The sequence below is a fragment of the Rhinopithecus roxellana genome, chromosome 2, assembly GCF_007565055.1.
Source record: "Rhinopithecus roxellana isolate Shanxi Qingling chromosome 2, ASM756505v1, whole genome shotgun sequence".
In the NCBI taxonomy this organism is placed as follows: domain Eukaryota; kingdom Metazoa; phylum Chordata; class Mammalia; order Primates; family Cercopithecidae; genus Rhinopithecus; species Rhinopithecus roxellana.
The window spans coordinates 80,362,860-80,377,533 of record NC_044550.1 but is presented as its reverse complement, the minus strand read 5'-3'; the positions used below and the strand labels follow the sequence as shown (position 1 = coordinate 80,377,533).

The 14,674-nt window shown below is 37.2% G+C and overlaps 1 protein-coding gene across 2 annotated transcripts in view; it reads right to left on the bottom strand.

Moving 5' to 3' along the window:
• The window catches only part of GAB1 (GRB2 associated binding protein 1), a 142,405-nt gene that overhangs the window by 61,302 nt on the left and 66,429 nt on the right, over window positions 1-14,674 (bottom strand). For both annotated transcript variants that reach the window (XM_010356727.2, XM_010356728.2), the window contains exon 2: window positions 54-348. In XM_010356727.2, the coding sequence (XP_010355029.2) occupies window positions 54-348 (295 nt within the window). The remainder of the gene's footprint in view (window positions 1-53; window positions 349-14,674) is intronic.

The following is a 14,674-nucleotide window of genomic DNA, read 5'->3' as shown; positions in this document are numbered from 1 at the left end:
CTAGAAATGTAGCAGAAAAGAAGAATTCAGGTTGAATAATATCTTGAACTCACCTTCTTCTGTTGGATTAAACCCACAGATGTCACAAATACAACGAACCCACTTATTCATCTCCTCCTCGCTGTCTGCTACCAAGTAGAAAATCCGGTCAATAGTGTTGATATCAAAAATGTAGCTGTTTTCAAACTCTTTTTTGTTAAATGTCAATCCAGCATCTACTTGTTGACATAAATTTAAATCAATAATACGAATAGGCTTCTTGGCATGATCATTTTTGTAATATTCCAAAACATCTGGATCTCCAGTTAAACGGCCACTGCGTAACACGAACCATCTCCTCTTCCATGCCTAGAAACAAAACAAAAATATCCATTCAGTATTAACTTGAGATAATATTTTCAAGAAGATGCACATTTATCAAACTGATTTTACAAATGCATTGTTTAGAGAAAGTCACAATATGTGTGTGTGTGTTTGTGTGTGTGTTTTTACCACAGGATATCTGCCACTCTGCAAAGCAATGTTTACTAATAACTCAATTAACTTAATAATGTATATATATTCAGTATCTACTATTAAATCTCCTGCTATATAATATCAAGGCAATAAATCAAGGAAGATTCAGTTTTTACTAAATATGAAAAAGTCATAGTTTCAACAAATGGTGTTAGGAAAACTAGAAATCCATGTGCAAAAGAATGAAGCTGGACATTATGTTAAGTAAAACAAGCCAGTCATAAAAAGACAAATATTGTATGATTCCACTTATATGAGGTAGTTCAAGTAGTCAAATTCATACAGACAGAAAGCAGAATGGTGTTTGTCAGCCCCTGTGGGGAGTTGGGGAATGGAGAGTTATTCTAGCATCTAATGGGCCTAGAGTTTTAGTTGAAGATAAAGTTCTGGAGATGATGGTGGCCATGGTTGCAGTGGTGCTGTGATTGTATTAATACTTAATGCTAGTGAACTGTATATTAAAAATAGTTAAAATGATCAATTTTGTTATGTACATTTTGCCACAATTTTTTAAAAAGCAACGAATTTTCATGCGTTAGTATCATTCCATAAAGAATACACATAAAGCTGCTTCTTCGTAAGACTCCTACAGATTTTAAACATTTAAAAGGCTTCTCGTTTTTTTAGGTATAGTGGTAAGGAGTAGGGAGGGGAAAAAGGGTTTTGAAGCTTTTCTGGCTTCTTGCCTGGGAAGCAATCGATTGTGTCTCTCTTTTAGCCACACAGCCTGTTGTTCAAAGACTACACGAATAAGACCTATATTCTTGAGTATGGGATTTAACTCTTTTTAATATTTCCCCTCCTCTTCCCAACAAACACACATGGGCAATCTGTACTACACTCATCATACACCCCCCCCCCCCACAGGTTCTGGTAAATTTTGAGTTTAATACTACACCTAGAGAAGAAGCCTAAAAATTATTTTACTATCACCCTCCCTAAATCTATGTTCACCAAATAATAAAAGCAGAACCAAATGACAAACAGTCTTCCTCATCAGCTTTTAACCCCAACATGTGTGCCTGGAAACAAACTTACACCTTACTCCTCTTTGAAATTCCTCCTCAGGGAGGCAGCTAGACAGAAAGAGGCCTATTTTAGCAAGTCTCAGTCATTTACTGAAAGACATTCTGTGCTCCAGATTCAACATTCTAGGTAAGATTGCCTCAAGAGGACACTCTGGGGCTGGGCACAGTGGCTCATGCCTGTAATTCCAGCACGTTGGGAGGCTGACGTGGGCAGATCACTTGAGGTCAGGAGTTTGAAACCAGCCTGGTCAACATGGTGAAACCCGTCTCTACTAAAAAATACAAAAATTAGCTGGATGTGGTGGCAGGTTCCTGCAATCCTAGCTACTCAGGAGGCTGAGGCAGGAGAATGGCTTGAACCCGGAGTGGGAGGTTGCAGTGAGCTGAGATCACTGTGCTCCAGCCTGGACAGAACAAGACTCCTCCTCCTCAAAAAAAAAAAAAAAAAAAAAAAAAAAAGAAGAAGAAAGCAGGGCAGGGGGTAGTGGGGACACTCTGGGAAGTGGAAGGACTCAGAAACAAGACATCTTATGAACCCCAGTGGAATAAAACATTCCCTTTGCTACTTGTGGGAAGGAAAACAAGTATATAATTCATTATTCCTACCTTCAAAGAATTGACTAATTGTGAAAAAGAAGTTTAACATACATGAAAATACTTGAGACTATAGCAACCCAGGCAAAATGTCTGCAGAGGTATTGCTAAATGAACAGGTATTCCTCTATAGAAAAATTTAGGCAATCCTTTAACAAGAGGATTACTAGAGAGATCACAAAGACCTAAACACATTATATAGGTCTTTAATATCATCAATATTTTAAATTAACTTCTCATTCTTCGCCGAGCTCAAAGGAATATGTAAATAATTCGTGTCCGGGGGAAGGCAGGGTAGAATCCTATGGATGTTTTAGATAATATTGAAAGTCATAAAGTGTTGGATTCACATGATTTTAACACTGTGTTCTGGAGTATAAAAATCCATTCATTGAATATGGATCTACTCACTGCAAAATAAATAAATATTCCCTCTTAGTAAAATTATGCCTCTATGGATACTTCCCTATCAAGCAGTAAGCTTTAAAAAGTAATGCAGAAATAAAGCAAAAGAATATAGAATATGATGTTATTTATGCAAGGCCCTCAAGAAATCGTATCTTTCAGTAAGTGATTTTTCCAGACAGTGAATCTTCATTTAAAGATGATGTATTTAAAGATACAGAAATGACTTTTTAAAACTTTATTGTCTTGCATGCAAATCTTTCTAAAATGCTTTACTACATTCTTCACCAAACATAATCCATTCCCCAATGATTCAGACTAAGTGTTCTAAGCATCCATTTCTTACTGTACTTTAAGAAGCTGTCAGAGGCTATTGCACTGTATGGAGTGTCATTTGCCCCTATAGTATTAAATAGTACCATATTGCTGTGCTTGTATAGCTCATCTTTTTAAATACAGTTTCCTGTCTTTTTTCTCTCAATTTTTATCAACTGTCACTTTTCCCCTCCAATAATAGGGTTTATAGGAGGCTAAACTCTTACCTGTCTCAGGGACTTTGCACGTTTTCTCCTAAATACATTTTATTCCTTCCCTCACTTTTTGCCTGGCCAACTCCAACCTTCAGGGCTTCTCTTTCCTGACTACCCTCAACGCAACCAACTCCAGGGTAAAGTAAAGTAATAGCATAGTTTTAGAGATCCTATTACTTACCTACGTAGTGATTGTGTAATTTTGCAATTCAATTTTTCCTTGTATTTATTTGTGTAGTATCTAACTCCCCAAACAGACTGAACAGTTTAGTAAGATAGCGACCATGTCTGCTTTATTTGCCATAGCAAAGGGCCTGGTACATAGAATATCTGTACAATAAATAAATAGAATTCTCCTGAGAGAGTAGACTTGTAAAATTTTTGAGATTACATTTGATACATGGGCCACAATGAAGAGAGTGCTTTCAAAGCATCTTCCATTTGAGAAAAAGAACTCCAATACTGAACATATACATAATAAAATAAACATAAATAAGATAACTTTACCAAAACACATGCACAAAACATCTTGGGAAAATGGCAAAAACAGAAAAGCATGTAACATGTCCTTTTGCAAAAGCTTATGTGTCACTCTTTGTTTTCCAGCTAACTCTGGCTCCCCCCATTCATTCCTTGGTTTCCCTATTGAAATCACATTGTTAAAAATCAAAAAGCCCTTAGGAACTAAAACAAATAATCAAGAAATGAGTAGCAATGAATTGAGGTGCACTAGATATATTGGGCTAGCGATTAGAGGCTGAGTAGACATTATACAAGACGTGAACCCTTACGGCAGGAAATTACAGCACTAAAACACAGAACTTAGCCAAGCAGCACCTGCCATTTATTTATTTATTTTTAACATGGTCCAAATGTGACTGTTTGTCTCAGTCACAAAATGAGTCACCCTCATTGAATCTGGCACAGATTAAACTGGAAAACAAAAGCAATTACATAAACTACACACTTTAATAAGGCAGATACAAAGGTTCTCTGGATTATGGTACAAAGCACAATTTAGCCACAGAATAAAGCTTGAGGCTCGACAAGAGAACTGACATCAGCACCCTTGCTAATCTCAGCACAAAAGCGTCTCTATGTTTTGTCAGAGCACAAAACGGGCCCACATAAATCAGTCTTTGTTATCTGAAAATATCTGAGATTCTTAAAGTTTGTCCTATTTTTATCCTTGCTGCCTTGGTAGCTCGAGAGAAAGCCGTACACTGCCTTGCCAATCCTGCAGAGCAGTAGCAGACAAAAAGGACAGACTTTCTAGAAACCTTCAAAACCAAATACTCAAAGTAATTTTAAAAGAAATTCAAACAAAAAATCATTTTAACGATTAGACTTCCATTACGAGCAGGTAATGAAGAAGCTGAAATTTGCAAGATGTCTGCATAGTTGAGAAGGACTATGTAAACACTTATTTTGTAGCCATTTCTTATATGTAATAGTCACTCCAATTTTGAGTTGAACAAATAATGTTGTTAACAAGAAATAAACAGTTAAGTCTGGATTTGGGGGTAACTTAAAAGTACCAATATCTGAAGCCAATTCCCTATGCTCCTGTGACTGCCTCCTGTGCCTACAGGTTAAAAGCCAAACTCTGGCAGGGTACACAGGGCCCTCCAATCAACTCGTGCCCCATCTCCACCCCTAAATCTTTCCAGCCTCACTTCTTGCCTCTCTGCCTTCCAACCACATTGGAAATATTTGTAGTTTCCCAAACACTCTGCTCTGTCCTGCCTCTGACCTCTTGGCACAAAATCTACTCCCTAGATTTTAGCTCAGCCCTCTGAGGCACCATCCCTGAGCTGGCTCTGAGCTCTCCATTTCCACCTTGTTCCTACATCATTTGACATCTCTACATTTGAATTGTTACTGAGGGCTGAAGGCATTTTAACCTTTCTTCTTTCCTTTCCCATTGCCTAGCGCTAAGGAGGTGCTCGGTCAATGTCTGCTAAATACGCAATCAAAAATATTTGAGGCAAGGATTAAAAATACAGAAGTTCTCATTACTATTTATGCATTACAGGGATAGTGATATAACTGTGATCTGCCCAGCACATTCAAGAATTGGTCAGGCAAGCATAGAGGTGTGTATTTTAAAACTCTACAGACATAAAAGAGATGTTTTCAAACATCATTTTAAAAGAACTATTCTTTTAAACATTTTCTGTATTTAGCAAATTGGATATGCTAACCTGTAGAACTGTCACACTGAAGCTGGGTCTTAAGACAGGCTTTTCACACACCTTAGAGTATGGGTAAAAAAGTACTTACTGGCAAGAAAGTACAGATAGAGTCCCACTATTTGGTGGGAAGGAAATATATTTTAACCTGGATTAACCCCAAGCCATTAATGGCTGTAACATTACTAACAAATTCACAAATTTTGCCTAATTAACCTAACTAGCAAATTGCTTCAGCTTTAAAGAAAAACATTGTAACTGCTGTACACCCCATTTTGTGAGTTCTCTGTGGTATAAATGACAGCTCACATGCCTGGTGTGATGCTTGCCAAAATTCCCTAATCTTTTCCCTGTACCTTTACTGGAAGAGCTAATTATTGAGGAAGTAGCCAATATATGGGCAGGCAAGAGAGAAGATCAGAGAAGAGGTCGGGGTAGTCCATGGGTTCTCTAACCTGAACGCACATTAGAAATATCCGGAGAGCTCTGCTTCAAAAAAAAAAAAAAAGCTTGGGGCTTCACTTCAGGCCAACTAGATTATAATGTAGAGGGGTGGGGATGAAGGGAATAGGCTGCTTTAAACACTCAACAGATGATTCTAATGTGCCACCAAGATTGAGAACCACAGATCCAATCAATAGGATTATATTGGTCATTAAAGTAAAATTTCCAAAAAAAAACACAGGTCCTATCAAGCCTACGTCTCATTCTTCATCTTCTTATATTAATACCTTCTGCCCATGTCAGTGCTGTCTCTATCTTTGTATTTTTGTTCACAATATTTACCCCACTAGCAAATATCTTTCAAACCCAATTCATTCTTCAAGGTTCTTTTTTCCCAACCTTCCCCTTTCCTCCCCACACCCTCCCTTTCCACCACTGACAATCAGTTACTGCTCTGTAATATCTCATGCATTGCTGTAGAATAGATTGGAACAGTCTATTATTTAACATTTTCAAACTCTCCAAACACTTATGAATTATTTTCCCAACTGGACATTAAGCTCCTTGAAAGCTAATTCTTTTTTTTTTTTTTTTTGGATCTGCAACAGCACTTCACACATTGTAAGTGCTCAAAGCCTTGGTGAGATGTTGTCCATCAGAATAATCATCACAGAGAGCCACTGAGATTAAATAAAAAGACTTCAGATGGGAAAAAAAAAATTCAAAGTTGCTATTGAAGTCCACACTCCTTCAGTAAGATGGCATACATGGTTCTTCCAAACCATACTTACCTGTCTCATCTCTCCAATCTCTTACCTCCACAGATGGCCTCAGAGAGCACCCACGTGGCCCCTGTTGCTTTTTCAGTCTGAAATACCTTATCTCCCTCACCACGAGCTCCTACTCATCCTTCAAGAACTAGCTCAAGACCTGTTCTTTAAAGCTTTCCTCACCTCCCCGAGATAAGGCATCTGCTCCTGTTGCTCTGAGCTCTCAGCAATATCACACAAGTAGTCCATTAACAAGCCCATTCCCTTAAGCACTTGAAAAAGAACTCTGCTGACTGCATCTTGGGGTCTCTTGGTAGTTGTTAAGCCCTAACAAAGTATACCTTGTCCAGATAGCTGAAGAGTAACACTTTCTACATTCCTGAGCCAACTTCCCTTCTACCAGGAAGCCTCACCACTATAATTTTACTAACCCTTTCTTTTCCTGAGAAAGTGTGGGGGAAAAAGTACAGCAGAATTTTTTATTTTGAAATCTCTTGCCGGGCGCGGTGGCTCAAGCCTGTAATCCCAGCACTTTGGGAGGCCAAGATGGGCGGATCACGAGGTCAGGAGAACGAGACCATCCTGGCTAACATGGTGAAACCCCGTCTCTACTAAAAATACAAAAAAAAAAAAAAAAAAAAAAAAAATTAGCCAGGCAAGGTGGCGGGCGCCTGTAATCCCAGCTACTTGCGAGGCTGAGGAAGAAGAATGGCGTGAACCCCGGAGGCAGAGCTTGCAGTGAGCTGAGATCCGGCCATTGCACTCCAGCCTGGGTGACAGAGCCAGACTCCGTCTCAAAAAAAAAAAAAAAAAAAAAAAAAGAAGTATCTTAAAAGGTATTTCACAACGGATATTTAAGGAAAGACCATTACCGTGACTTCTTTAGTAGAATTCAAAATTTCAATATACTCTCAGAAATCTGTAAAACGTTGGGGTTGAAGATGTGTGTTTCACAAGATGAAAATGCTATTTTTCATAAGATAGGTTGTAATCTAAATTTTATCAGCAGAATAATGGTCAAATAAATTATGGAACAGCTATACAATAAAGCTAGGCAAGTCATTCAAAAAGTGACACAGATCTATACACATGAGCAATGCCCACAAGATAGCTGTTAAATTAAAAAAACAAAGTGCGGAATTGTACATGCAGTATATAATTCCATTTGTGTGAAATAACTGTGTGTTTGTACAAACACACACTATGTTTAGAGAACAGGTCTGGAAGGACACACACTAAGTTGTTAACTGTGATGACTAGGAATGGGCCAGATGAAAGGGCCAGATGAGTCTCATATTTTTATTTTATATACTTTGTTTTTCAAAATGTTTCCATTTATTGCTTTTATAGTTTTAAAAAATTATATGTTTAAAATAATCTAGGAATGATGTGCACAGAACAAAAAGTTTGTGTGTATATGGAAATGCTATTTTATTGTTACTCTGCAATTAGTGAATGGATATTTAACTTTTCTTTTAAATATAGAATGCCAGGATACATGTGGAAGGAGTCTTAGCCAGGAAATAGCCTAGACAGATAAAGGGTAACGACTTTAAAGACTGGCACTTAGGGGGTTAAACAAATAAACAAGGAAAGTTGGGAACACTTAAAATAGAGGAATTAATTTATTTTTCTTTCCTTAAAGTCATTATAATATATTGCTTTAATTTTCTTTAAAAACCATGCAGTTAATGGTAATACATTTAGATATTTAAATATCTAAAAAAAGTACTTTGGGAATTACTTTGCCTATTAAAAATATTTCCATAATACTATTACTAGGGTAAATAAAATAAAGAAAACAAATTAACCATGAAGCAGGGACAAAGGAAAACCATTTGCTTTAAAATACTTGAGTTGTTTTCCAGGAAGCACCATCTTTTCTCATAGAGCAAAATAAGGAAAAAACAGGCCCAGTGGAAGTTTCCACTCCACTGGCTCTATCATTATGATCATCTGTTCCAAACACACAGAAGCCTAAAATTTCCTGTTTTCAAACTATTGTCACCATTTTCTAGCCTTGTGCTATCTGAGCTAACTTTAGCTTAGTAATATAAACAAAAGAATACACCGAAAATAATGCAGAACAATGCCTAGATCTAAGCTTTCAACCATTCCATAAACTTAAGATATTAGAGTTTACATACATTGCCTGGATACAACAAATTAGTTGGAAATAAAACAATTTCATAAGAGGAAAAAAATCAAATTTGACTCAGAAATACTACACTAGCTAGGGAAAGACTTCAGGAATTTTGACTTCTCAATAATAGTGCATATAATTTACTTGTTGAAACTACTGCTAAATTAATGTCTACCTCAAAGCCTAGGCATAAGCACTACATAAAATAAACAAAAAGCCAAAAAAAAAAAAAAAAGCAATGACAAAAACCCCTTAGTATTTAATATACACAGGTGGTTCTTAAACCTTTTCTGGGTCATAGACTGCTTTGAGTATCTGATTAATGAAAACTTTTCTTAGAAAAAAGGCATATAGGTAATATTGTACAGTTTTAAGGGTTCACAGGACCCCTGTTAACACGTTAAGAACCCTGAAAATAGGACTTGACTTTAATACATCTTACTACCGAGAACAATTTGGTATGAGGCTGGTATGCCTTGGACCCCAATTAGGAACATTTATTTATTAAGTTCCACAGGAAAGTATGTCACCTCATGGCTGTATTAATTCTCATTACAGCATTGTGGGGCAAGCTGAGTATATTTTTACTTGAAAGTACCATTTCATTTCTCTCCTCATATTCCCAATTGTTGGGGCTGTGCCCACACTCTAACTCTGGTGGTTTTGCAAGCTTCCTTACCCTAACCAAGATGAGGCTGAAAAAGTGAGAAACTGGCTGGGAGCCAAACAAAGTTAAACATGCAATGTTCCATGTGAGTAGGATGGTGGCCTGGGGTGACTCACAGCTCAGTGTGTACTGGGAAGAAAGGCCACTGGCCTTGGGTCCACTGGAGCTCACCCTTTTCTTACCACCATGTGCAGTCAGTCAGTGAGCTCAGGTCAGGATGTGGGCAGAGGAAAATGGGGACACAGAGTTCACTTCATCTTTTGAGACTGGCTTTTGGCCTGCTTCTGGCCAAGACAAGAGTTAGTTGGAGTTTACATGCAATCTGGCCAGCTAGAGATTTGGAACATGAGTTGCAGCTAGTGAAGAACAAGTCTTCTGCTCATCTCCCTAAGAACTTGTGGAGGCAGAAGTGGTGCAAATGTCCAGGCAGATTCCTACCAATCTAGCTGAATACAGCAAAAAATGCAATAAAAAACCCTGAGCACTGCCATGAGCTCCAAAACATGTCCACAGTCATTGAGCTATTCCATTTCTAGGACTCTCACCTAAGGAAATAATGAAAAAAAAAATGTGGCTAAATACCTAGGCACCAAAATATTCAGCATAGTATTGTTTCTATAAGTAAATATTTGAAATGATCTAAATAGTCAACAGAAGGTAGGATGATCAACTATCCCAGTTTTCCTGAGACTATTGTCGTTTTAGCTCTGCAAGTGCCACATCCTAGAAAATGGCTCAGTCCGGAGCAAACCCAGATAGTTGGTCACAGTAGGAAACTGAGTAAATAAACGATGATATACCACCATACAGGAGTCTTACACAGCCATCAAAGTGATGCTTAGGAATGTCTTTTTTTTTTTTAAGAGTTTTTTTTCTCCCCATGGTTTGCAAAATTCCCAAAATACTGAGAGATCATGGTAAGAAACTCGTATTTTCCATTTGGAGTAGATGGAATTTGGTGTAAAGGAATACTGACAACACCTTTCTTTCTGCAAATTCTGGCTCCCCTGTCACCTCGGCCAGGTCCAGCTGACTACTCCAAAATGTCCACAGTACCTTGTGCAAACCTCCATCATAGCACTCTCCCCTGGCATTTCAATCAACCCTTTGTACAGCTGCTTTCCTCCCCCAAGACTCTGTCTTACTCCTCTTTAAGTGTTCAGCATAGTGTACAGCATGCAAGGACTTGGTGGTTAAAAGGCATGGGTAGTAATTGTTGCCTGAATAAATGAACGAATGAATGCATGTCTTAATTCATTTGGTAATGATGCTGTCTCTGTTCTTCACTAACTTGGCCTTCAGGTATAATGGATGATGTAACAAAGCAATAGTGGGTTTTCTTATTGTTGTAAGAATTCAGCCATAAACTCTCAAATCTCCAGCCCACAAGGCTCAGTGAACAAAAAGTGAAACTAACTTAATCAGGGAATAAGTCAATATGAACCCTGGGAGACTGAAACCGTGCCAATATGTTAATATTAGGTGCCTACAACTTCACAGTGCCTACAGTACTATGAGAAGGCCCACACATTTTAGTCATTGAATATTATCTGATAGCATTTTTATGTATATATACATATACAGTCTCTCTCTCTCTGCATATCCATACATTTGAGTGTGTGTGTGTGTGTAGTATGTGTGCGTGTGTGTGTGTAATGACTTCCCAGTCTCTCAGAGGGCAGAATGTAACATCGTCACAGAGAATAAGGATAAAATGGCATATGCTATGAAGTATAATGTCAATGTCCATTTGACGTTTAATAACGTCTTGTTTAAATAAAGAACAAGACCATGAGAAAATAAATGTTTTTTATGCAGCAGAAAATTCATGTCATCTCTCAAATTAAAGACATAATCTTCCTGCACAGAGGCAAATTCTAACTGGAGTTTTAGAGCAGTGCTGTCCAACAGAACTTTCTGTGATAATGAAAATGGCTGTGCTGACCATCACAGGATCCATTAGCCACATGTGACTACAAAACTTGAAAAGTGGCTGATGCAACTGAGGAACTGATTTTCTAACTTATTTAATTTAAATTTAGTCACATGTGGCTAGCAGCTATCATATGGACAATGCAGTTTGGTTTTGGTTTTGAAACAGGGTCTCGCTCTGTTGCCCAGGCTGTGTGCAATGGTGCAGTCACAGCTCACAGCAGCATCAACCTCCTGGGCTCAAGCAATCCTCCCGCCTCAGCCTTTCCGGTAGCTGGGACCACACGTGCATGCCACCACGCCTGGCTAACTTTTCAATTTTTTGGTAGAGATTAGGTCTCAGTGAGTCGCCCAGGTTGGACAGTGCAGTTTTAAAGGATATTTCTTCAACTTAAGAGACAAGCAAGATCAATTGCTGAAGAAGGTACAGCTCTAATAATAAAATCCACAACAAATATTTAAATTGTGTAATGCTATTGTAAGCAGTTGTGCCTGAGATCCTAACAAGTATGTGGGTCTATTTCCTAATTTCACCGTGTTCCACAAACTTACTCTTTCCTAAAACTATGTCTCATATGTTGTTGTTATTATGATTAGGAAAGGATATGCTTGCTTAAATAAAATTGATTATTAATAAAACACCAATGACAATCTAGAATTTCTCAATGAAAATTTATCTTCAAAAAATGAACTGATTCTAAATTATATTTCTTGTTCAGCTATCCAATCCAAAATAATTATTTCTGGGTTAGAACTACTGTTTTGAGTCTCCAGCAAAACAAAACATTCCCATTTTCTTTTCTGAGTTTCTTATTGAACATTCACCACAATTTACAACAAAATAAAACGCTGCTATATTAAGATTTGGATCACTGTTTAAAAACAACACTTTCACATTAAGAACTAGAGGGAAAACACTGAAGTATTACAAATCAAATTTCAAATTTCCATAATTACATTTATATGTAAAAAGCCAAAATAATGCTTAAATATCATTTTCTTCTGAACATAAAACTCAGTCTAAAGCTCCCAGAACAAGATATATGGCAATGAAAAGTTTCTTTAGAAAGACATCCTTCCAAGGAGATAAATTATGCATTCTGGAGCCACTGACTATAAACTACATTAAGTCCAATAAGCAAGAATGAATAACTTCATCTAAAGAGAAGGACTAAGTACAAGGTTGAATGCAAGAAAAAAATTATGGCACAGATAATAAAATCAAGATGTCTGATGCAAATGTGGAAGGCTCAGCCCAAGTGCCAATAATGACGTCTCCCTCTTTCCCCATGTGGGCTAGGGGTGTCACCCTTTCATAAAACATGATTCTTGGAGGAAAACGATTCTTCATGCATGCACCATGCAGAAAATCATCTCACCATACAAGAAAAATGATTGCCTATTTATTTCTTTTTGTTTTCAATAAATCCAAGTGCCATCTTGCCTATTTTATGGTGTTTTGCTCCTAAAATGAGCCCAGCTTTCTTTTTTCTGTCAACTTTTCATCTCCCTCTACACTACCCAAGCCTCATAACCTTTGGTCAACAGGAAATAGATACAATGGACTGAAAAGAACAGTGGTTGTAAGGATTTGTATTGTATATGCATGATTTAATGCTTGAGGACAAGGAGAGAAGTGTTGAAGGAAAAGAGAAAATGACTTGCTACTTCTGCCAGAGAAATAACAGTGCCATCTGGCAGAACCCAACTCATCTTGTGCTCCAAGCAAAATTGTTACCAGTTCACAAAAGCTTAAAAAAAAAAAAAAAAGAAGAAGAAAAAAGAAAACAAGTACACATACAATCACCCATTTAGATAGGTTAGATTAGATTAGATTAGATAGACCATGTGCAGTTGACACAAGATAACTTACACACTCATCTGCTTTCAACATGTTAGAAACCCAGTGAGACAACCCAAGTCATTCAGAAAGTGCTGGCATCTGAGGTAACAGACAACAACCAACTGTGTCTGACTTGCCAACTTGGAAGTTCACTAAAGTCTGTAAAAGCTAAAAATAACCACATAAACATGTTTACGGCATTTTAAAAATACACGATCTGCACTGTCTTCTAAATATAAACCCTGAGTTTGGAGCACAGGGATTGGCTTTGGGTTTAAGTAGATGTCATCTGGACATCCCACATTTCACCACAGAATTTCACATTTCAGTATTTTACTTTAAATATACAATTGTTAGTATTTAACTAGAATGAAGAAGGGTAGGACAGGGGAAGGTGAACAAGAAAGGAAAAGATGGTACCTATTCCCCCATTTAATTAGAGGGCTTCAAAATACCACAAATCTCCAACTCTTTGTGGTGGAACCTGACCTTCATGAAATTCTGAAGGAAGTTATCTGGCCTGTATTTTTCCACTCAACACATCCCCTCTCCAATCCAGTGATCTCTTCCCCATTCCTCATTCCTAAGATTGTAGATGCTGGTGAAATAGAGAAAAGTAGGCCAGAAGTCAAGTGGAACACAGATACATATGCTATGAACACAGACAAAAGTCCTTATATCCCAAATGGTACATAAGGGTAGGCATGTTAAAGACAACAATTCTATTTGTTGTTCTGTTCCTGGAAAAGCTAGATAATTCTAAATCAAACACAGGGAAAATTTTCCAACTAAAATCCGTAATGCTTGGATCAACCTGGATTGCCTAGGGCAGTTATTCTAAGATTATGAAGGATTCAAAGGAATATTTTATTAGTGTAGACAAAAGTCTATTTGGTCTCTATAATTTATGTGAAATCACTCTTAGCACTGGATAGCATTGGTTTAAATTTTATCTCATCTTTAATTCTAAGAAATCTTAAAATTGTAGCAGCTGTTAAAAAGAAGAGAAAAAAAAAAAACCCCTGCAAACATAAGCTTAGCTTATACTTATATATCATAAATCTTAAATGTCTTTGCCTCTTAAAGTACTATGGTGGAGTCTATTATTTCTGAAGGTTGTCCGATATCCAAGCAAAGTCTTCTCCAGAAAAAAAAATCATGTAAGCTATATGGGCATTTACTTTAACAAATTTATTTTTAATAAAAAGCTAGCAACAACGTCAACTGAAAAGTGAGGGGGAAAAATATACATAATCCTGCCACCATTAGAAAATCTATTTCTCCATATTTTCATCTAATCTTTATTCATATCATACATACTTTTAAGTAGCTAGTTTTTAAAATAAGGATGAATATATCTTTGGTTTCATGAGCCACACAACCTTCTGAAGCAGGTTTAAAATTTTAATTCCTTAATTTTCCACCTATTGTGACTTTTCCCAAGTCTTGCTTACCATGCTAGAATTATGGAGGAAAAGATGAAGCCCTCACTGAAATGCTTCCTGAAACCCATAAAGAAAATGCATTTCATGATTATAAAAACACTAGATATTTATTTACTTTCTAACTCAACAAAGCATCCCAAAAACATTCTAGCATTTAAGACATTT